This window comes from Ixodes scapularis, unplaced genomic scaffold, assembly GCF_016920785.2.
Source record: "Ixodes scapularis isolate PalLabHiFi unplaced genomic scaffold, ASM1692078v2 ptg000834l_1___fragment_1__unscaffolded, whole genome shotgun sequence".
In the NCBI taxonomy this organism is placed as follows: domain Eukaryota; kingdom Metazoa; phylum Arthropoda; class Arachnida; order Ixodida; family Ixodidae; genus Ixodes; species Ixodes scapularis.
This window is the reverse complement of record NW_024610050.1, coordinates 390033-415110: the sequence shown is the minus strand read 5'-3', so window position 1 is coordinate 415110 and position 25078 is coordinate 390033. Positions and strand designations below refer to the sequence as shown.

Below are 25078 nucleotides of genomic sequence, written 5' to 3'. Positions count from 1 at the left end.
AGGGAGCAAATTGTGCATCTAATGGCCGCTGAACACTTGGCAGACATATCCGAAGACGAGGCAGGAATATATATAGCATGCAGGGACGGCAACCATAATTTAGGACGTATCAAATACTCAACGTAAGAAATCTACATATTTACAAACTATCATTTAAAATTGGGCGGCGATTTCAGCTCAATAAATTGGTGTTTTATGCTAAGTACCACGCGAAAGATAGCCGCATAATTTAAGGCGACATTTATTAATAAAATCGCGTTTGCGAACGAATTATGAAGACCAGAGGTTGGGTTTGCTGATGCCAGAACATTTAAACCAGTACCCGTATATTTTAGCTTCATTGGATTGCGTACGATCACTCTATCAATATAAAAATACTGTAAAAGAACATTTATTCACAGGGGAATAAAACCGGATATGTTTTAAGCAAAATGCTTAGGATGATAGCTAGCAGTTGTCCTTTCCCATTATGTTGTTTTGTGATCTACTCGTTTTTTTCTAATAAATTATTAGTTTGGAATGAAATTGTATCACCCCTCCTTTGTTTTATGTTTTTGCTGCCGTTGCTGCCAAAAGGGTGGCATGGCCCCGTCAGGCATTTATGCCTTCAGCCATGTCCCCTGAGACATTTCTGTACAGTTATGTCTTAAATAAAGGTATTGTAAGGTATCGGGTTGGCCGACGAGACTCGTCGACCGTTGCCACGCACAGCCGAGCCACCGGGTTGAGAAGAAAGAAGTGGTAGCTCGGGGGCAGTTGGTTCTGGCGGTTGGAATGAGCGGCCATGATTTACGGGTGTCTTAGAGCAAGTGTTAAGAGACGTTGAAACCTGACAAGTGGGGGCTCGTCCGGGATACTAAGATGTCTCATCGACCGCTTTTCGTGCCGCCAGACTTTCTCCATAGGATGATGCAGCAAACGGATGGTTCAGCGCTCCATCGGGAACAGATTGCTGCCCACATACGCGAGCTCTTGATTGCCGCGCCCATCGAGCTTGCAGAAGGTGAGCTCGACCCTGAGCTGCCTCAGCCCTTGTCGCCTCAGCCCTTATCGCTTCAGCCCTTGCAGCCCTTGTTACCCTCTCCGTTGGTAACGCCAGCCGCCACTGCGACCAACGGAGCGCCCGGTCAAGATCCCATGCATGCCCTGTGGATCTCCACCCAGCCTCCCAGGTTTTCTGGTTTTAGAGATCTACAGTCACCAGAAGGGTTCATAGAGAAGCTCGAGAGTTACTGCCTAATCCACGGTGTCAAGCCAGAGGATCGCATCAGCCGTGTCGTACCCGCAGTTCTCGACGAAAGTGCCAAGCTGTGGTTTCGCTTCGCGGGGGAGTTTACGAGCTGGGACAGCTTCGTCACCGCGTTCCATAGTCAGTTTGCGCCGGTGGACAAGAAGAAGCGACTGAAAGAGGAACTGCGGAAACGAACTCAACACGCCGAGGAAAACCTGAAGCAGTTCATATATGTCATCAGCAGTTACTACGACAGGATCAGCGATCCTGTGACAGATGCGCAGAAGGTGGAGAGTGTACTCCGACAGATGCACCCGCAGTTCCGGGATCTCGTTGAAGGAAGGACCTTCGCCACGCTCAAGGAACTCGCCGACGCTGCCGATGGATTAATGGAGCGTGTGTGGTGACGTCTCCAATACGTACCCCCTCCCCAACTTTCAAACCAAGTGGCCCGGGACTTTGTGTTTCAAAGTCGAACAGCGACACCAGTGCCTGGCCTAGTTCCGGTGACTCGAACGGCGACGCCAGTGACTAGTCCAGTTCCGGTGACGGATCAGAGTGTAGCAGCGTGGACCACGCCCACCCTCGCTGCTCCGAACGCGTACCCCTGGTGCCTGCATCCGGCGGCCCTGCAACCTTCGTACTACAGGGACCAACTCGGCGCTGTCGAGGCTCACAGCGTAGCACCGTCCCAGATGGGTTCCGGCAGTTTCGGCAGCCCAGTCCGACAGCAGGCCGTGCCCCAAGAAAACAGCTATGATCGCCAGCTACAGTGTCACCAGTGCGGGGGTTTGGGACACATGTCACGCCAGTGCCCTACGAGCGCGCGCCGGGGCCGGTGCCTGCCTCGCTGTTTTCGCTGCAACGAGCCCGGGCATATGCAAGCTAGTTGTCCGGAAAACGGCAGACAGTAGACGCCGCACCGGCAGGCGTCTACATGTCAGTGCAGGTAGCTGCAGCAGCCGGTGGAAAAGAGCCTCTTCTGGAGCTTCGCATAGGGGACAGAATCTTTTGCGCACTCCTGGACACCGGGTTAAGCGTCAGTCTAGCAGGAAATGCAGCTATTGTGACAGCGGTGGCTGGAGGAGCGACTGTTCGAGAAGAGCAGCACTGCCTTTTTCGTCTTGCAGCCGGTTGGTCTCAGACAACAAGCTCCGTACGATGCCGAGTGCATTGGGCAGGGGGATCACGTAAGCAGCGATTCCTCTACATGTCAGGCCTTTGCAGGGACATAGTGCTAGGCAGAGACTTTCTTAACGCTACCGGCATCTCCATACACATTTCTTCGAGCGCTTGGACGATCGGGTCTGAACAACAGAAGCGTATTCCGTTTTCGAAGTGTGAAATCCAGAGAAGAGTCCGGTCAGGCCAATAACGAACAAGTCTATAGCTTAGCGCGATTGTTCGCCGAGTCAAGTGAAGGCCATTGTGTGCAGAGAGAACAACCTGCGGATGATCAGTCCCTACGAGAAAATGACCGGCGTCAGGCCTACCATAACAAGAAGATGCCTACAGATGATCGACATCTGCTGCACGCCGACAATCCTGACGTTGACTATGCAAAGCATCCGGATGTCTTAACCATGCTGGGAAAGTTTGGCACACTATTTGACAAACGTCCTGGCTGCACGGGACTCATGGAGCACACTATGAACACTGGAGATTCCGCGCCGATTCGCTGCAGGCTTCGGCCGGTCAATGCTCACAAAAGGCAGATTATGGATTCCTGTATCAAAGATCTGCTGCAGCAGGACTTGATACAACCCAGCTCGAGCCAGTGGTCCTGTGCCCCAGTCCTGGTTGCGAAGAAGTCGGGAGGATACCGACTAGCTGTTGATTACCGGCCGCTCAATGCTAAAACCCAAGTTCCGGTATACCCAATGCCACGGACAGACTGGGTACTGGCAGAGTTAGGCAGAGCTTAGTGGTTCACAATGCTTCGACCTGTCCCAAGGTTTCCTCCAGATTCCTGTCCGCCGCGAGGATATCCCCAAGACTGCATTCATATGCCACAAGGGTACATTTGAATTCAAAAGGATGCCCTTTGGTGTGGCTGGCGGACCAGCCACATTCCAAGCTCTCATGGACAAAGTACTTGTGGGAATCAAGCACAAATTTTGCATGGCCTTCTTGGATGATGTCTTGATATACTCCAGTTCATTTGAAGATCACTTGCGGCATATTGAAGTGATCTTGTCTAGGATCGCCCACGCTGGGCTTACCATCAATCTGACGAAGACGCAAGCCTGTAGGCGGTCGCTGAAGTTTCTAGGGCACATAATTTCACCGGGAGAGTGCAGGCCTGACCCAGATAAAGTTGCAGCTGTACGCGACTTCCCAACCCCCCAAAGTGTCAAGGACATTCAAGCATTTCTTGGTTTGGCCGGGTATTACCGGTCTTTCCTGCCAAAGTTCTCTGAAGTGGCCCGCCCTTTGACCATTCTTCTACAGAAGAATGTACCCTGGCGTTGGAGCAACCAGCAAGAAATGGCATTTCACCAGCTCAAAACCATGCTGTGCCAGCATGGTTTTGAGCTGGTGAAATGCCATTTCTTGCTGGTGATTGCAAGGTGGTGGTTGCACTCCCTGACCTCAACCGACCGTTTTTGGTGGAGACCGATGCGAGCGGCACCGGCATCGCAGCAGTCCTCTTGCAGGACACGGAGGGACAACTGCGGCCAGTGTCATTTATTAGTCGATCTCTGAACGCAGCTGAAAGGAACTACACCGTGCAAGAATGGGAGTGTTTGGCCGTAGTCTGGGCCATTGACAAGTTTAGGCCGTATTTGGAACATACCAAGTTTGAGGTACACACCGACCACGCTTCTCTCAAGTGGATGTTCACCACCGAACAGACCTCAAGCAGGGTACGTCGATGGGTGCTACGCTTGCAAGGTTTCGATTGCCTCGTCAGACACCGTCAAGGAGCAGCAAACATCCCAGCTGATACCTTGAGCAGGTTCCCTGCTCCAGTCACGGTACCGCCGTCAGAAGCACTGGACACCGAAACCGATGAGTGGTTCCCCATAGAAACGGTGGAGCCAGAGCACCGACTTCGGTTCGAGGAAAATGCCACAGTGGAGGAGACGGACATATCACTGCTCCTCAATGCATCCCAGCTGGCTGATGAACAACAGAAAGATCCTGAAATCTCTGAGGTAATTCGCTACCTCCAAGACCGAACTCTGCCGACCGACGAAACAGAGGCACGTCGAATACGTCATGTTTCTGATGATAGTGAAATCGATCATGACGGACAGCTACTAAAGGTTTCAGGGGAAAGAAAGCTCATCTGGGTTCCAAAACAAATACGCCAGACGGTACTGCAGTTCTCACACGATAACCCTTTAAGCGGACACTTGGGGTACTTCAAGACTCTGAAGCGGGTCGCGGAGAGGTATTTTTGGATCGGTATGAGGTCTGACGTTTCCCGCTATGTGCGATCTTGCCCGTCCTGTCAGACTTTGAAGCCTCGTCGTCAGAAGCCGGGGGGTCTAATGGACAGTACCTGGGCAGAGGAGCCTATGGCACACCTGAGCGTAGGTATAATTGGGGCATTACCTATATCAAAACGCCACCACAGATATCTTCTCGTGGTCATCGACAAGTTCACGAAGTTTGTTGAACTATTTCCCCTTCGAGCTCCGACCAGTAAGGCCATTGTGGAAAAATGGTTGACGTGTTTTGTCGACATGGCTTCCCAAAAAACATATCCAGTGACAATGGAAGAGTCTTCGTTTCTCGGCTGTGGAAGAACGTCATGAAGCACCTCGGCATCAAAGACCGCCACACGGTACCGTACCGCCCTGCAGGGCAGATGGTAGAGCGGCATAACGCAACAGTGAAGCAGTGCCTCGTGGCATACTGCCATGACCATCGTGACTGGGACCAACGTATCCCTGAAATTTCATTCGCAATGAGAACTTGCGAAACTGTGACCACATGGTACACGCCAGCTTTCCTGTGCAATGGGCGCCAGCTCCGCAAACCATGGGAACAAAACCCCGGTCAACTTCCTACACCAGACAGCCGAGCTCCAGGCTTCGCGGCAGAGGTGACATCTAGGCTGCAAGACGCACACGAGTTTGCGCTACAGAACCAGAGAAGAGCCCAAGAGCAGCAGCGCCGCTACTACGACAGAAATTGATGACAGTGTAACTTTAGGATCGGTGATCTAGTCCTCCGTGATCTGCACACTCTAAGCGATGCCAGCAAGGGCGTGGCGGCAAAATTGGCACCGAGACGCTCGGGGCCATTCGTGGTGGTGGGGAAAGTGGGGCTGAACGACTATCGCTTGAAGGACCGCAATACTGGACGACCAGCAGGACTGGCACATGCTGACCAGCTGCTGAAGTTTTGTGAAGACCGGCTGAACATTTAATCTAAGGGGGGCAGGATTAATTGTAAGGTATCGGGTTGGCCGATGAGACTCGTCGACCGTTGCCACGCACAGCCGAGCCACCGGGTTGAGGAGAAAGAAGTGGTAGCTCGCGGGCAGTAGGTTCTGGCGGTTGGAATGGGCGGCCATGATTTACGGGTGTCTTAGAGCAAGTGTTAAGAGACGTTGAAACCTGACAGTATAAACAAACAAACAAACAAAAAGAACCATAGTTTTGTTTAACCCGAGACTGGGGTATTTCGGAAAAGGGACGAGAAGAAAAGAGGCCACAAGGAGGCCCTTTTCCGTCCCTTTTCCGAAATACCCCAGTCTCGGGTTAAACAAAACTATGGTTAACTTCCACCAGCTCGCCTGCACCCTTACAATTTTTTCACAAACAAAAAGAAACCCACCACGACGTGAAACCCAACTTCGACAGTGAGGAGTGAAATGCACAAATAAAGCGAGAAAGCTAAAGCACTCTGCAAAATACTAAGCGTGATGCGAATCTAGTAGTACCACGCCAGAACAGAGAAGAAAGGGTACAACGCGAGATCAACCAATTCCCCATAAAACACAAAAAATGGAAAGAAGACATCGCCAAAATGGCCAGCCAAAGTAACACATTGATGTTCGAGCATGAATAACCTCAATATCAATTATCAAAATAAATCTGTATCATTATTATTCGGTATAAAAAAACATGATTGCCTTGAAAACTGTCTTAGTTGTGATAAGGTTACGTACGCAATGGGAGGGCGCCACGATAGCGCACGAGTCTGGAGCGCCGACGGCTGAGCGCGCGACAGGAGAGCACCGCGACAGCAGAGCGCACGACAGGAGGTCGACTCGACACGAAAGCGCGTGTTATTAGAGCGTGCGTCACGAGAGCGTTGAATAATAGCTGCAGTCACTGAAGTGCGTTTCCCTGAGGCAGAACGTCCAAGTATTCAATCCTCTTCTGTAGTAACGGGGATAATATACGTTGAATGAATAGTAAGTTAACAGCCAGCAATGCACAATATGTGAGTGCAGCTTCATATTTCGCCATTAATCATAGGAATGAACAAATTGATTTCTAGAACGTTCCATATTTGACGTTTCCACAACATTTGCCAGATTTAAACATGATAATGATGTAACACCTGCGCGCACGGTAGGCTCTTGCAGGCTTGCTGCCAGTAAAAACTTAAATGTTTAATAATGATAAAAGCTGACCCACTCTTTTTTTTCATGAAGATTAATAAGTGAATCGAATTTGCGTTCTTGGAGGTCAAAATGACAAGTCGATTTGTCTCGAGAACAAAAGCAGACACAGTGGCGGTTCGTGTAGACAAGCTCCAGACGCGGACTGCCCTGCGACGAAGACCTACTATGTCAAGACAACTCGCCGAGAGGGAGTCCAATCCTTCCGACCCCCCCCCCCCCCCCCCCTTTTCCTAAAAAAAGTAAATGAACGGATTTTTTTTTAATTACAAATTTTTTTATTACATCTCTTTTTTTTAATTTTTACGCACCGTCGTCTTGCCTATCATAGCCTTTCCAATTCGAAGGGACGCCTACCCCCTTGCACGAATTTTCACAGCACCACCTTTCATTAGCGTTGGAAACAGTGAAAGAGTAGTTTTGGTATTGCGTGTACTAGCGAGCACAAGCACTGCGTGCTTACGTTAACGTTGCGTGTTCCACTCTGCGTCTGCGCGGAGCCCAAATTCGCCGTAGGGAGCATGGCGACGACTCGCATATGGAGCATGCAACTATCAAACTCGCAGCGCTTGCGTTTGCTTCTATACGCAATATTAAAACTCTAATAATTTACAATCCCGTACCAGCTGCACCACCACATCAGTACAGTGAAGTTCGTTGTTCGCTTTCAGAGATGACATTTCACGAGCCATGATCGCGAGCAGATTCGTCGTGCCCGCTGAGCAGGAGAACAAGGGGACCGTCACTGGAGCGCTTCCCGTTTCCGCCGCGGGAGGGCGAGCTGCAAGTTGGAGACGCGAATAGCGTCGGGCGCTGTCGCGTTATACAGCCCTTACTCGATTGATTAAACTTTTAGGATTTTCATCGAAACGAATAGTAATTCGATCCAACGACATACCAAACTCTTCCGTAATGTTTTATATTTTGTTCCATATATATATATGGGCAGACTTGAACATGTTACTAAAAAAATTTATAGAATTACATTTACAATTACCCATGACTAAATACAACAAATTACAGTTACAATTACACTTCCATAAAAGTAAGTGACCGTTACTTCAAAAAATAATCCCTTACTTTCACGCTGCTACTTTCAACCTTACTCTCCTAGGGTAAGAAACACAAGTGTTATGGAAGCGTTCATTGTTTCCTCAACTCACACTTTTGTTTTTACCCTGAGCATCGTCTGGCTCTCAAAAAGTACCATCGGACATCTTGTCACGTTTCAATGTAAAGATGTCCGCCGCACTGCACTTAGACTTTTTTATTTTTTTGTTTTTTGTTAGAAGTAAACACTTTGAACTCTGGATTTTGCCTAATATTGTTTTGCAAGGACAGTCCGGTTCTTTTTTTTTTTCTGTGGGCTTCCTATTTCTTTGTGGGCGAGCAACCTGGCGAGTTAAGAGTTGTAAGCAACCAAACCATCGAATGAAACAAAACAAAAAAGAGTTGATTCGAGGTTCTATGTGACGTGAAGAAAGGCTTTGAGCATCTAGAGAATGCCAGTGCTCGCGTCTTGTGCATGCAGGTGACAGTGCTGTGTGATTCTGGCAAAGTTTACCCTTACATAAAAAGAAACCTTTTTTTGTTTTCAATTTCTAAAGTTTCCACATTTTTCCTCCCCGAATGAACACAAAACATTTAATAGATTACATTCATTCCCTTACGTAAAAAAATGTAAGTAAATTACTTTACAATCCCTTTTTGAAATATGTAATTATTTTCTTACAAAACTAGGGATAAATGTTAAGAATTACAAGTGATTTTTATACTTGTTACGGATTACGTACAAAATACCGGTGTTTTTGTTTTATATTTAACATTAACAATTTTCTAAAGGCTTCAAAGCTACACTTTTTCGGTTTGTGCAGCTGAGTTATACGGTCATCGGGAAATAATATAAGGGGCTAATCATAATGATCAGTCAGCGAATTAAGTATAACTTGTAAATTCACTATTAATTAGTGAAAATAAACACGAAGTTTCAACAAGAAACTTGCTGAGCGTCATCAAGAACACGAAATCAACCCTCTTTTGAAAAAAGATATAAGGCAGCGGCAGTACCTTACGGCGTAAAGAAGAAACGCTCAGTTCGCCTCCCTTGTAGGATGTAGGGAAGTATGGCAATGGCGCTTCTGTGTTGCGCGTCTCAGACACTGGAGAGTAGGACCGCCGCCGCAGAGATGTTCTCCGACAAATACCCGAAGCCTAGAAACGCATGTAAATTGGGAGTTTATGCGGAACGCTCTAAAATACTGCCCCTCCCTTTCTGAAGAGGGTTAAATTAGTGGGTTTTGCTTACGCTCACCAAGCTTCTAATTAGGACCTTAAGTCTATTTTCACTAATTAAAGATTTAATCAACATTTTTTTTAACTCACCGACTGATCGTTACCATTATTCCCCATGACCGTATACGTCCCCATGACCGTATAAATTACCCGCACAAGCCGCTTAAGTGTAGCTTTCACGGCTTTTTATGAACAAATCTGTTAATCTTTTAAAAAAAACGTCCTGTATCCATGAGAAAACGAGGCCAGAATATCGGAGTTAGGCTAAAAAGAGCAAATGAAGAGTTCATACTAAGAAATGAATACGCTCCAGCAAATGACGGCATCAGTTGCACAATATAATCAATCAAGAAAATAACTGAGGGGTTTGGAATGATTCCGAAAATATCATAAGGCGATTTAGATGCAAAAGAACGCACTGAGTGGGAAGAAACGAGACAAAAGAAGTGACACTTTTGTTGATTTCCACTTACACAGAAATGTTCATTATTTCAAGGGGTACTCCGGTTAATTTCTGAGCTACACAAACGTTTTTGTCTGAGTCATCGACCTTTACCCTCTGTGGTATGCTGTTTGATATCGCAAAATTAAAAATCGGTTTTGTAAAATTGAATATTAAAGTGATGCCAAATCAAACATTCCAATATACCCGCATTTTTTAGTGCCGGGACCAAACTGCAAGGCAACATTCCTGTCTAAAGGGGCAGTCCATAAAATAATATTTAAGTATTGCTTAGTGCTGCCGCTTTGCACCTGGAGCGAACGTTTGAAAAATTCATTTGGCACTATGTATTAAGCTGATTGCAATAATGTGGAGAAAAAGTTCCCCATTCCAATGATTGAACTCATGCCGGGCACAGGCGTATATTGTCGATTTTCGAAACTAAAATCATTCAGTTGAACAAAAAAATCCGTGAGAACCATCATTTTTGTTTCAATAATTTTGTGAATAAAAGTATTTTGGCTTATTATTTTGGTTACAATTTCAACTATTCTTGTTGATTGGTTAGGTCACTTTTGAGGCAAATGGATGACCACAAAAAAGACGCAATCGTACATCTTAAATATACACTAAAAGTAAAAAAAAAGTAATGTTGTGGTTTTGTTTATTCGATGAAACTCGGTGAAGTGCGGTAGCTTCACAAGAACATCGTTAGCGAAAACAATTAGGAAAGGGAATGGTGCGTTTATGAAACGGTTATAACATGTCCTACACCAGGGTATAAGATAGACAGCTGGGGAAACGACCCATAGAAGCCTACCACAGCGTCGTGACCGGATTGTGTACTCGTCTGCTTGCGGGTTCCCCCGATTGGCGACAGATGGCGATGCAACGAGAAGAAAAAAATCGGAATCGAATGTGCATGGAACTCCATGGAAGAGTGCGCAAAATAAACCGAGAGCACGACAGTCCTCCATTAAAAATCCACAAGAAACCATCTCCGTCAATTTAGCCGGTCGCCACCGGTCGGTCCACTGATCTCTATTGTAGTAGGCTGGATCGTGGACCGCGGCCTCGGAAGCTGGGGCAGAGTGTCGCCACCGGCGGCCATTGATTGACACCAGCCAATGCATGGGACTCTATGGGAAGAACGAGAAAAAGTACCGTTTTCCCGTGTTTTTAAGCTGTTTTCGGCACTGAAACTTTTTGGATGCTTTTTGATAAGCCCGTCAAATAGCTTGCGTACAAACGTTAAAACTGGCAGCCCTCGCAGTTCTTATAAATAAATATCTTGTGGTAGAGAGTGACTCCGCTGTAGTGCAGCTTAATGAGGCGAGAGTTACCTAGAGTTACCGCGGAGTCGGTGCCGGTTTCGTTGAGTTGGGTTTATCTGACGACAATCTCGAAGGCTTTGCTACGCGGAATTCGCTCACTCCCGGAAAGCCGCTGTCGAGATGGAACTTCTTTGTCAATCATCAACTCCTGGGCTTCCCTAAGGACGGTCTTATTGACGGCAAGTTCCTTTGTTTGCTCCACTACGAAAGCAAGCTTTCCAGCTCAGCCGTAGGTGCTCCGTTACGTTTGATTTTTTTATTCGGCGACCGTACGTTTGACAAATACCGATTTGATCTCCAAACACCCGACATAAGGATCGCACCGCACCATAAAATACTCGCTTCCGAGCACAGCGTACATGCTTCAATATGCTTACTTTTGTGCGTTTCTCCCATAGACTTGCGTGCATGGCCTGGTGTCAAGCAATGGCCGCCGGTAGCGACACCGACGGGCTCCCGATCCGAGATCCAGCCTACTAAAATAGAGATCAGTGGGTCGCCCACCCGGAGTGAGAGTTCGCGGTGCTCCACATAGATGGCGCCACAGAAAAAGAGAAAACCGAGGGGACTCAATCCGGTCGCTCATTTGGCTCTTGTTTCCCCACCTGTGTATCTTACACCCTGCCCCACACATAATAAAAACGATGTGAAGGACGGCGTCTAGCACGACGTCGAGGACGACGTCCTAGAGGACCACGTCACAGTTGACGTTTAGGATGACCTCTAGGACGGCCTCTAGGACGATCTCAAGGGCCATTTTGAGAACGGCGTCAAGGACGACGTCAAGGACGTAAGGTCGCGTTAGCTTCAGCGCTTATGCGTCGGCGCTCACGCGGACTGAGCTTACGCAACCGGTGCTTACGCGAGCAGAACTCACGCGAGCGGCAATTACGCGACAGGAGCTCACGCGACCGTGCTTACGCGACCGATGCTTAAAACCTTACGGGGACGGCGCTTCAGCCACTGGCGCTACGGCCAGATACGTTAGAGCCACAATCGCTTCTTCCGCGAGCATCTCAGCCACGGGCGTCTCGTTGACTTTGATTATGCGACCCTGCGCGTGATTGAGCATATAAAGCTGCCGCTTTAAAGGGGTAAGAAAACGAAGCGTTTGCACTTTCATTTCTTTGTTTAGATGTGGTCTATGTTGTGCCGGCAGCTCAGAAACACAAGCCTAGAGTAGTGTTCCTTGGCTGCAGGCAGAGAAGTCAAGAAACCTAATTTAAACCGAATGAACACATTTCAAAATTGCGTCTCTTGGCGGTCTGTGAAGCTCCGTAGAAATACCGTCACGTCATGAGTTCCTAAGAAACATCGCCAGTTCGCGGCAGTATGGCTCTCTCGTGGATTTAGTTACTCCTGAATGTGACTTGGTGGAGAATACTCATAGGCTGAGACTGCAACCAAAGCTACAAGGGCCAGCCAGCTCACGATCCTGGCTTGGAGACATCCATTTCTAGCGCGAGCACTTGATCATTCTGCGGAACCACGCTTCAAAGCAGCGACCTGGGCCCGTTTGCTCGAAGAGCTAACCGCGGTTAGCGTTGGCCAAAGTCCCTAGTAGGTACCGAAAGTACCTAGTTGTACCTACGTTGTACCTACTACGAAACTTTAATGGCTGGACATAAAACAAATCCGTCCTTTATTATTGGGCTGGATCCTGCGCCACCTTGTGCTGAAAAAAATAAATCGTTATTTTTTTATGATACAACGTTTGCTTTATGGGAACCGTTTTCGGCTGAATCTAGTTGTAACTTGCAAGAAACGTTTGCTCAATTGAAAAGAAAAAGGATAGTTTCTTTTTTGCATCGAAATTCTTTCTTTCGAAGTGTGGAAGCGTAGACAAGACACCTAGTCAAAGTGCTTTGCAGTTTTCCGTGGTCGTGTTTTGCAAAAAGCAAGTGCGTCGACCGTCGCTTCCAAGTCTGGCAACGCCGTGTGTGCCGTGTCGCGTGCACGGCGTTTGTTTATGCAACCAATTTCGCCTCGTTGCACGCGACGCGCGTTTCTCGTTTTTGGTTATCATCTGAGTTTTCCTGTCTGTATTCTGCCCTTCGACCGACCGACCCACCGACAAACCCTCCGACCGGCCACGGACTGACTGATAAGATTTGCGGACCGATTTCCGACTTTGCTACCGAGCAGAATGTCCAACGCAAGGAATCGCCGACACAGAAGAGACCGCACGGACGCGCAGTACGCAGCGGCAATGATGAGGCGACAGCGTGTGCTGGGGGACCGCCTGAACCCCTTTGAGGATTTCGACGAGGATGGGCTGCAGCAACGGTTCCGATTTGGAAGAGCGGGCATAATGTTTCTCGCCGACACACTGCGTCCGGACTTGGAGCGCCGTACACGTCGCAGCCGCGCCCTCTCTGCGGAGCAGCAAGTGATCATCGCCTTGCAGTTCTACGCAACTGGGAACTTTCTGATCACTGCAGGCGACTACATCCGCGTGCATGTGTCAAGTGCTTCACGGTCTGTGAGGCAAGTCACCGTAGCGCTGGCTCGTCGAGCACAAGACTTCATACGGTAAGGGTCCTTTTTTTCCCCTTTTAATTGTAGTTTGCCAGCCGTATTGAAGTAAAGTAAATACACTAAAAATATATCTGAATTGCTGGTGATAGGGATGTTTTGTAGGTTGCCTTTTTATGGCAGTAATATTCTACCTACTGGTAACCAGCCCTCCCCGCCCCCCCTTTTCAATAGAAAAAAAAAATGATTACGGCCGTAAGCGGCCTACTTGCCTGATTGGAAAGGGCCCGGTCACGCCATTTTTCTGAGAAACCTCAGAAAGCGACCCGTTTGCACTTTTGGTAAGGACTTGCACCGAATCACAGTCACTTTATAGGTCTTGGTAACTGAACAAAAATAAAAAGGGATCCTATGAAAACATGCAAACTTCACTATTAAATAGGTGCTACTGAGGCACTTTACTGCTACCACATACTTGAAGGGCACAGCCAAAGTCCTTAGCATTCCTCATTAAAAAGGTATTCATGAGCATTGTAGCTGTAAGTTTGCTATATGTGGTTTAATTGCTGAGGGGATCAACGACGCAGATGGCCTGACGCTGCGGAGGGGGCAGCCTTGCAGCACAAGTTCTACGACATGGCCGGCTTTCCTTTGGTCGTGGGTGCTGTTGACGGTACCCATGTCCGGATCCAGGCACCCCATGTGCACGAGGAGGCGTACGTCAACCGCCATGGATACCATTCCATCAACGTACAGGTGGTCGTTGACGCCTCTTCTCGGATTTGCAACGTGGTTGCAAGGTGGCCTGGAAGCACCCACGACTCTCGGATCTTCACGGAGAGCACCTTGGCAGTCAAGCTGGCCAGTGGAGAGTACGACAGCCTGCTGCTTGGTGACAGCGGCTACTCCTGTCAACCATGGCTGATGACGCCATTCCTGTCGCCGTCATCAGCAGCCGAGGTCGCATACAATACGGCACACACGACGACAAGAAGCATTGTTGAACGGTAAATCTAGGCCATATATTGTGAAGGGCACAGAGATATTCATGCAAGGCATTTCGAGACGACTAGCTGTCTTGACGTAATATGTGCAACACGTGCATGCTCCTTACGTCTATTGCTATTCTTTATGGCATAAAAATATTCATACAAATTTGTATATTAATCTAACGAAGCATAAAATACCGTGGTTTTATGTAAGCAAGATGAAAGTAGTATCCTGAGATTACGAATCAATACAACTTATAATAGCTGCCTAGGGTTCTGCGGTTTCAGTTTTTATTTCTCTGGAATCGGCATACTTTTTTAGGTTGTTATTGTGAGTATGAAATTTTCAGTTTTTATCGATGAATATTTTTAGTCGAAAGCTTACTGCCTTTTTCCGGTCGATATCTATTGACCAGTTACGTTTTTTTTTTAAGTAGGTTTGTCGAGAATGCAGTAGATTAGGTTCATATCTGAGTTATTCGTCAAGCGGCAACACTTGCGAACATGGCAAGCGTAACCTTGGTTATACATGTGCTGTGACGACAAATTCTTAATCGCAAAATTCGCCAACGTAATGCTTGGCACGCTTCTGTGTTCTTCACATGTGGAGGACTATTGAAGCTGCTTTCCTCTTACCAGATAGCACCTTGAGAGAGGCTGTTTAAACAGCTTTGTTTTTTTTTTGTTTTTTATGCTCCCTACAATAGGAACAGAATGACATTCCATTCCTCCGAGAACAAAAGTAAGACCAAATGGCTTGACAAACAATGAAAACGCTCCAAATCCGCCCTCTAGACGACCACAGCAAACTTGATGGACAAAGGAACGCAAATTGCATCGATGACAAACCCAAATACTTCCTAAAGTGTGCTTCCAACAGAATAGTTTGAAAGCACGGAGATAAGATATTTGACTACTCGGTCACATGCTTCTATACTCTGTTTACTCGGTCACATGCACCTGTAATGGTCTAAAGTACTGACCATTTAGGTTTAAAATCAAACTTTCGAAAATTACCTCACCACACTTTATTGGGTTTTATCGCTTGAGACTGAAAATGCAGAAACTCAGTTATGTCTTAGGTCCCCAGGACTGGCAATAATGGGGAAAAGCACTAAACTCACCTCAGGTGCCAGTGCTACGCAAGACCCGGACAGAAGTTGATATTTTGTTAATTGGACAAAAAGAAGCATTAATGACACTGGAATTTTTTTCCTAGACATAGCAGTGGAAGTAACACTGTGCCTTGGCACTTTCATATGTCTACTTTTTGAAATGTCAGTTTCGTGCTGTTTAATGGAAACTAACTAAACGTGCTAGATATGTATGTGCTCATATTGAGTGCACAAGTACAGCTAAGCTCGTGCGTGCTAAGATGCGTGTGATCCAAAAATAGCGGCACATCGCTGTAAGTCGCAAACAATTGTGTGTTGCTGACCGTCTTGACCGATTGGCCAAGAGTACATGCCTAGCATGACCTATTCTGCTCTCATCGATGGATTTAAGAGTAGTGCCAAGGCATCATTTTGGACAATGTTGAAGTTGAGCATGCAATAACAAGTTTCCACAAATAGTCTCTAGACACCATCTTACACGTCATTCACGACTGATGATGAGTCGCTGCAATCTCAAATGTTCAGGCAAATCTTGCTTGGGATTCCGTTGTGAAAGCGCCATAAGACCCTCTACCAAAACTTTTGCTGCATGCGTCCAGGAGCTTCCACTTGAGTCAGAAATGGCGGTGCGTGGACCACTAACTAATAGGAACACTAGCGGCACAATCAAAGGGTAGGAGTACTTGGATAAGGCGTTATATCAAGTGCTTTACGTCTTACATCTCCCAGACCTACAAGACGGATTCTTATTGATCAATGACAAAAGTAGATGGGTTGCGCTTCCACGAACATCTATTCCTGGAGAGTGGAAGGGGAAAGGCTCAACAAGACAAGAGTCTGGCTCTCTTTCTCTTTTCACGCTGTCTCACAAGTAACATGTAGAATGAAATTTTGATGGTACTGTATTTGTTGCAGTATAAAGCTTGGTTACAAGTTAATTCTTACAGCGTTGGCAGCAATCAGGTAGCAAAAAATTCTAACATATTGGCCTGTGCATATGCAGGTGTTTGCTTGGAAGCATATCCACGAAACCCTTTGAGGATAGCGCTTGAATAAAGCTGCACTTTGCTTGTTGCTTTCTATACAACACATTGCACAGGCTAACCTCAGGTGACCCCGGATGTGAACGCAGTGTAAAAATAACTCGGAAGGAAAATAAAATGGTATGCATAATGCCCAGCTTTCGATATCCTGGAGCAATGGGCTGGAGCTTGGGCTGGAAAAATTAGGAGGTGTGATATCGGGCACGGCAGCCAATTTGCGATTCGAATTCAGCTGTAAATTTGTCCTTGTTGCGTGTCACCCTCTTGAGTATTTGCGTTCCACGCTGTTGTCCGATTTTGCTATTGGGTTTCTGGGAAGGAATAACATGTGGTTTTGATCCATGCGCTCTGTACAGGACAATCGGCCAACTCAAGCGGAGGTTCCATTGCCTTCACGCTGAGCTCCGAATGGCTCCAGAACGGTGCTGCGACATCATTGTCGCGTGCTGTGCCCTCCACAACCTGGCCAAGAGGTACCCCTGCAGGGCACCCGTGGCCGCCATCCCCGCTGAGGTTCCCGTTGAGCCCGTAGCAGCCAACCGTGCTGAGAGCAACGAGGCCCGAGACTTTATTGTCAACCATTTCTTCGGCTAAGTGTAAGTGTCTGGATAGGTATCTTCTGGCTGTCCATTTCTAATGCAAGATGCTTTGTTATGATCGTGGCTATTGCTTTCAGCTTTTGTTTATCAGGCTTTGCAGATAATTATAAGAAAATTATGTCAGACAGTTGTCTAACTAGATCAAATAATTGCTTGAAATAATATTTATTGTTTTGCTACTTAAACATCAATTGTATTTTTGGAAACTGCAACAGTTAGGGGCTCAACCGTGCTGCACAGTTAGCAAGAAGCCAACAGCTTTGAGATATTGATTAATTTTATTTTAAGCTTTTTTTGTATGATCTAACTGGATGTAAGATTATCATAAGTTCTACCCAAAATAACCCATAAAGGAGTGTGACACATGTGACAATGCTGAAAGTGTGTTATCAACATGACAATGACATTCCAGCAATGCATATATCACTCTTGCACAGATCAATTTGGGTAGTGCTTGCAGATATCCCACATAGAGTTTCGAAATTTGGATGATAGAAATGTAAAGAATGATTGATGCACATCCCCTTATACCTGTTGCTTCCATAGCAGTACGTGTAAATTGCAGCATGAGCGACGAAATAAGTAATAAAAAAAAATGTTCTTACTTCCCGCATTATTGTTGCAAAGGCTTTGATAGCTCGAAATGTGTCATTTGAGGCACTTAAAATTAGCTTGTTGGAAAGAGAGTGCTCGAAAAAAATCCCTGCCGAAGCTATTGGTCAAACGGGAGTGCAGTGCAATGTCCAACACTCCTGCAATCGCACGCTGCAGCTCAACTGCTTGTTACTGCTTTGGTCTCCTCCCCATCAACTCCTGCACTCTCGCAGAGCTACAAGCATAGGCACACACGGGCTCTCTTAAACTAATAGATTTTGAATTTGATTTCCGGAGTTCATAACAATGCACTTTTCAAACTTCTAACTAATGACACGAGGGATGCTTCTTCAAATTTGTGCACTTCTTCGCACTCTCTGGAGCTCTCTTTTTATATTGTCATTATTTTTTGTAATACATTTCCCACACCGACGATGCTTTATGGGAAGTGCTGAAGTCAGCCCTATAACAGACTATGTGTGCAGAGTTTATAATGAGGCAACTGAAGAAGACAGTTATTTTCCCATTCAATATCTACAAACTGATACTATTTAATGGGTACAGGAGCATGAATAGGAGAGTATAGTGAAACAATGTTCATTTGATACCAATTTCAAAGCTATCAGTACAAATTATATATACTACCCGATAGAATGTTCATTTTTCACTGCATACTCATGGTTACTAGCTCATAGGATTTACATAGTGTACGCTTCTGAGTGTTGAGCCATAACACCTTTCACAGGTTTTTCCAACCTGCAAAGCTTTTCTCTCATTTTTCACAAACCTCCTAGGGTTAGTTCATATTTTCTTCATCCTGGCTGGCATGATAACACCATTTGCAAAACATTTATTTTTAGTAGGGCATTGACCAGAGAGGAGCTTTATTGTACATACTACACTCTCATTAATTCAAACTCCAGAAAGTCACATGTTTTAGTTGGATATATATGATACTAGACAACATTATGATTTGTTACATGGATAGCGATATATACAAAGCAGATTTTGGCCAGTTTCCTCTACATAGCACAGTAGCTTGCTTATAGTTAATGCATAACTATAAGCAAGTACAGGCATAACACATTTGTGAAAGAACTGTGACTAAGTTTATACATCCGGCAAAAACGTCGTCAATTGTGGACTGTTTAGTCAGCACATGAGATCTCAAAACAAAATTTTCAATGCCAGCCAACGCAAGTAGCTCTTTACGGGACTTTTCCTTTGCAGACAGAAACTTCCGGAGCTGAGCGATGTGCTCAAAGGCCTCTGCGGCTGTGACAGTTCGTAGTGGGTCATCCATTTCTTCATCGTCATCTTCACTGTCACTGCTGCACTGTGCTGGCATTACTTTCCGTACTATGTCCTCTAATGAGTCATCATGACAAACACACACATCGTCGTCAAGACTAATATATTTCGCCTGCACGGCGTTCACATTACGTGTTTCAAGGCCAGAAATCATGATGCCAGTGAGCTGTGCCTCGTCCTCGTTGTCGTCTTGGTCATCATTGCTAGTCTTGAAGCACATAATGTGAACGCCGTTTTCCGTTCATGTGTGCCGTTTTCGCTTAATTCATAGTTTTTTGTTCTCGCGGCCCCGTTGACTGCGCTTCTTTCCGAGCACTGGTGCACTGCGGAGAAGACACTCGCAAAAGCAAGCTCCGCAGGTATTGCTTCTCTGCGGTGCACCGGTGCTCGGAAAGAAGCGCACTCAACAGGGCCGCGAGAGCAAAAAACTATGAATTAAGCGAAAACGACATTCGAATTAAGTGGCTTATAAATACATAAAAAAGCTTAGCGGGACAACCAAAATTTTTAAACCTGTTTGAATTAACTGGAAGTATGAAATATCCGAGTTCGAATTATCGCGAGCCTACGTACAAGCAGCAAGTAGATTTCAGCTCCAAAAAACTGTTGTGTTAGATAACAGTGTATTTTTTTTCTCGGTTGTATATCTATTCTGTGCGGACAAGTGATCACTTTGTGTTTTTATGTATGTGTGTTATTTCCCACCCCTCCTACAATAATGCCCTCGAGGCGATGAAGGTACTCTTTAAATAAAATAAATAAATAAATAAATCAATACTTAAAGAACAAGGTAAGTGGGGACGATTCAAAGTAATAAGAGTTGAAGACCCGGGGCCCCAAAAGGTGACACACGCGACAAAATGATGTAGTGTTGTGTTTTATCCCTTTTTCTGTTCCTGAGTTTCGGGATATTCTTAGTATGAAATTTTTCGTACATAAGCAGCACACAGTCCATAGGTCGCAGGAGCATATCCAGGCATAAAGAGCCTTTATCTTAAAAGCAGAAGGAATATTTGCAGATGCAAGTCAGAAAGTGTCTGTGGTCCACTCATCGATTACTCGAACATTTTCTTAAAACACAGAAACTCGACCTTGGTCTTCTGCCGGGAGGCTAATCGTCTTGGCGACCTCCTCTCTTGAGCTGTGACGGGGAGCCGCGTTATGAAAGGGAAATATGTGAAGGGATATAGGAAAGAAGGAATTATACATCTGCCTTTGAGCTTAACCCATATTTTTATTTTAGGTATCTATGTAAATTATGTGCCACCTACGGGGTGTCGAAAGCCTGGGTGCCATACTGCCAGGTATGATATTCTGTTGCTTTCTTAACCACAGCGTAAAATATTGCGATCAGAACAACCACGCTGGTCCAGTGTGTAGGGATAGTCAACGACATGGAAAAGATTGTGTGCAAGCTTCCCTTGTAGATAGCATGCATAAAATAAATGAAGTGTCAAACATACCGTGTTTGCACGATTCTAACGTGCCCCCGATACTTACATGCAGGCAATTTTAGCTCCCAGATATCGAAAAATTTAATTGCTGCCGATTCTACCACGCAGGTAAAGTAATGCACTTTGAACACCCATACCTCATAAAACCAATTTTAGGAAACGCACGGCAATACACAACATAAATACTGCCCACAAGTTTCTGTTGTCGGAATCTGGCAATTGGTCTTCGCTGTCCACAGACTGCAGAAGGTCATCCTTGCTTCCGTCTGAAGCGTTTGAGGTGCCGTCCTTCTTGCGCTTGAACGAGTGAGCAACCGTTGCCTATTAGAGGGACGTTTTAGAGTGCAGCTCTTAGGCGCTCGTTTCCGGCTTGAGCGCCGTCGCCGTCGGCGTAACCGCCGGTGCATGATGGGTAAATTTCTCCGCTAAATCTAGCGGAAAAATTTCTCCGCTAAATCTAGTGAAAAAATTTCCCCGCTAAATCTAGCGGAAAAATTCACCCGCTAAATCTAGCGGAAAAATTTCCCCGCTAAATCTAGCGGAAAAATTTGTCCGCTAAACCTAGCGGAAAAATTTCTCTGCGGGGTCATGTGACCTGGGGGTCATGTGACCCCCACCCCCTCCTCGAGGTCACGTGACCCCCCTCCCCCTCAGTACCCTTCCCTACTCCTCCTCAAGAACTGCGCTCTAATTCGGCGTTACAGAGTTGTAAACGGCCTTCACTTTTTTTTTTCATACAACACTTCGCGAGCACATTGGGTCGCTGGGATTGCGAGGCTACGCAGTGTCGCTCCGTGGTTATCGTTTCCCGTCAGTGTGATGACATAAAGGCGAAAGAACGCGCGATACGGATACCAAAATATCTAATGTAAACAAACGGTCACCAAGGTGATTGGGCTAGCTGCCTTGCGTTTTTCTTTTGAGTTTTGGTTTCAATTCTAAGTGCATCTAATTTTAGGCACCGATTTTGGCAAAAAAAAATGTGAGCGTTATAATCGTGCAAACAAGTATCTAGGTCAGAAAAAACGCAAAATATGTATACAACACAGCGACAAACAATGCAAGTAGCTCATTACATAAGTTAATCTGTCCTAATTGTCTTTTTATCAGTTCAATTTGCAGCTGTGCTCGGGTGGTTTCAAGTCTAATGAGTTCTCTTTGCTCTCTGAGCACTTCCTCCCCTATAGCATAGAAACTCCGTGCAGCATCTGCTGCAGCGATGGTTGCGTTTGCAGCCTGTATGGCCCCATTTGTGTACTTTCTCTCAAGGAGTATATTCTCATGCTCCAGATCCTGCTGTCGCTCGGCCCTTCTCTGGTACTGCTGTGCAGCCTCACGGGTCCAGCGCTGGTTGTGCTGCACAACAGGTGAGGCCAGTGTTCTCTGTGCTGCGTCGTCTTCAACTGTACTGCTGCCAGATGACGAGGGTGGCGGCGTCGTCACCCTTTCCGTGCAGCTGCTGTAGTGACACGCATGACCAGGAAATTGTTTGAGGTTAAAGGGATACTACAACAAAATTTCGGGTTTCATTTTTTGGTCTATATGTGTTCGAAGGAGCAGTATCACATCGAACACAACAATATCTTGTTAAAAAAGTCACGAAAAGTAATTTGAAAACGAATTAAGCGATTGGCAAAGAGCACCAGGTGGATGTCGTTAACGCCTCGTTTGTAATGCCCGTCTAAGAACCTTGACAGCTAGTGACGGTAACTGTCTCGCCTCCGGCTACCACAATAGAAGAGGGGAAGGAGGAACTCTCCTCTTCCAAAGAATCCTTTTTGTATGTCCCAGAAGTTGCTATTGTCCCCCTAGAAGATTATAAAAGATTAACCCGTCACTCAAAATTCGTACAAAAGCAGCCGCTTTGGTGGCTGGAACGACTAGGCCACCCTCTCGACGTCAGCCTCGTCGCAGCTTTGCTCGTCCCGAGACGAACTACGTCACGATTGCGTTGGGTGTCACATGCTCTCCGCTGGCTGTTCTCCGAGCGCTTGTCAGGGTGGGCCGTTTGTAATGAAAACTATAGCCACCAGGTTCAAAATACAAACGTGCGATTGTCATTTAGAGATACAGTGGATCATATTCAACCTATTTTTGAACACGACGGGTATATTTTTAATTTCGTTGAGGTATCCCTTTAACGCATAAGCCTTTACAACGATTATCAGCAAACTTAAAATCCCAAGTCACTGACTGGCTGTGGATGGCAGCCCGAGGTACAATATTGTCCTGCGTAAAGTTAATGCTCGGGACGTGTTCCGAGCATGCGCAGTGAGAAAAATGGCAGCTCACAGAGGGCTATTGTTGGGCAGGAGTGAACTTGTAAATTTCAGCATAACTTGGCAAACTGCAAGGGCTACAGCTCCAGAGAGCTGCTCAGAGCATTGAAGCAAAGGATTGTGACTAGACACCATACTCGTGCACGTACGTCCTCCGTGACATGATTCTCTCCGTCCTCTATCTCTCCAAGTGATGCATGAGGGCTGCAGTGCATGACATTTTTGACGTCACCCTAAATCAGAGTACATCAATGTGTGGGAGAACTGAGTGCAACGTGCGGCAACCTTAATCCAGATGTGACAGTAACACGTGTCATAATTTTACCACATATGTTGGTTGTACAACAGACTGGAGTGCCTAACCCCACAACTTCGTTTCATTGGTGGTTGGTAGAGTCGCCATATAGACATTTGTACAAGATTTAAAACAAGTAGATGTGGCACACTCACACCAGCCGTCATATGTGATTATTGTGTACCCAAGCTTTGTCCGGCTAACTGGGACATTGATACTTTTTCAGATTTTGTTGGCACAGATCAGCATCGAATAAGTCATTGGTGCATTCTCAACTTAATCTCATAAAAGTTACCAAAAAAGAATGGATTTTTGCTACGTTAGCAGGCATGTACGAAGATCATGCAAAAACATTTCCACTGACAGTGGAAAAATTTGGGTATTGAGTGACCTGACTTAGAAGAAAATAGGTGATCTCAACTTGAGAGAAAGACTACCATAGCTTTGTTGATTATGATGTAAATATTTCTTTGTAATTTTGTGGTACAAATAGTTTCAAACTGTGAGTTTTACTGCATTTACCCTAATAAATGGTTTTATTGGCACTTTTTCAGCAGTGCAGAACTGGCTAAATATGTGAAGGTGGTGTCCTTGTGCTGTGTTCTGTTCTCTACTGGACAGGTTTTGACTCGTGCTCCTAATATTGTCGTTTTGCTTCATGAAGTTGGCCTCTATGTAAGGGCACGCAGCAGTAGTGTTATGCAGCTGACATGTCCACTTTGAGATGTAAAACCAATATATTATTTTATGACAATCCAAACTGTTCCCTATGCTCATCAATGTTTTCTAGGAGCATGCCAACAATTGGTGACTTTTGATATGCCTTGTGTCTGTGCTCAGTTTCATACCTATCATCAGTGACAGCAGAACATCCCTATCATCAGTTTCATAACTATCATCTTGTGGAAGTACTCATAATGTGACGAGCAGAACAGAAAAAGAATGCACCTTCAGCGCGTGCTCATTCTCTTCTGCTGCTTGTGCATCCTTGTGCTGTCACGGCTAGTAAGCTGTAACTGGGTGCACAGCTTCCACTGTACTATCGCCTTCATTGTCACAGTCTACATACAGTGTGCAACGATATCAAACTTGTAGGCGTAAGGGTGGGCCATTCAATTAGCACAAGTAAGGTGATTGACGAAGCCACGTGCTCATACCTACAACTTTAGTATTGTAATGTAGAAAGTATCAACAGGAGCATAGCATACACAGCATGGCCTATAAAGTGTTACCTACTTTTCGGTGTCACCGATGATGACGTCAATCCCACAGATAGTCGGGGAATCGTCCCTGATCACATTTAAAACAGCCTCGACAAGTGGTGTCAGCTGATGGGGGTTGGGACCAGCACCTATGAATTGAAGTACACTTATTTTGTTTACTACGATGTAAGCACAATTAAAGGTGGGGGAGGGGAGACAGGGTGTTCATTATTCAACATAGTATCAATGTGCGAATGAACAGAAAACGCGTAAACATGTAATTGCCAATAATGATAAGATTTTTTTCTTACCTTCGTTTTTTTTTCACCCTCAGGTTCCTATTATCCGGTCTCGGGTAATATGTGATGTTGGGCAATTTATTTCTTTTTTTTTTTTTTGACAGCAAACTCACTGTTGCCAGCTACCGGCTAGCCTGGCCCACTCTGTGCCTGAATCGGTTGCGTCGGAAGTGTTTGAAACGTGGAGGGGCGACGGGGCACCTGAGATTCACCCTGCCCCCTTTTGCAGCATTGTTTACTGCAGCTGTCTGAAATTTCAAAGGGGGCGGGGGGGGGGGGGGAGGAAGGGGAAGGGGGTCTGAAGCCCCCCTGCCCTTGTTCCCACGCTACTTGCCTACATACATTTTTCTTCTGTGTTTAGTTGAACAATAGTGTCTACATTGTTTACAGTGCTAAAGGCAATGTTTTTGGCAAGCAAAATTTGGACATTAATTTTGAGAAATTACGCAGGCCCACTGCGTGGAACAGGATCCAAGGTGCTTTGGGGCTATTTCTGTGTTAGTGCCACTGTGTTGAAACTTGTGCGAGTAAGAGCTAATT

General features: G+C 46.0%; 1 protein-coding gene and 1 long non-coding RNA gene across 2 annotated transcripts; both read left to right on the top strand.

Annotated features, from left to right (window-relative positions):
* The first annotated feature begins 861 nt into the window (after positions 1 to 861).
* LOC120842853 lies at positions 862 to 1638 on the top strand. Its single transcript, XM_040214041.1, has one exon. The coding sequence runs from the start codon at positions 862 to 864 to the stop codon at positions 1636 to 1638; it is 777 nt and encodes a 258-aa protein (XP_040069975.1).
* A 12614-nt stretch (positions 1639 to 14252) lies between these two features.
* Positions 14253 to 21831, top strand: LOC115325381. Its single transcript, XR_006077141.1, has 3 exons — positions 14253 to 14365; positions 16862 to 17101; positions 21754 to 21831. It is a non-coding gene; the product is annotated as an uncharacterized LOC115325381 (long non-coding RNA).
* Positions 21832 to 25078: the final 3247 nt, after the last annotated feature.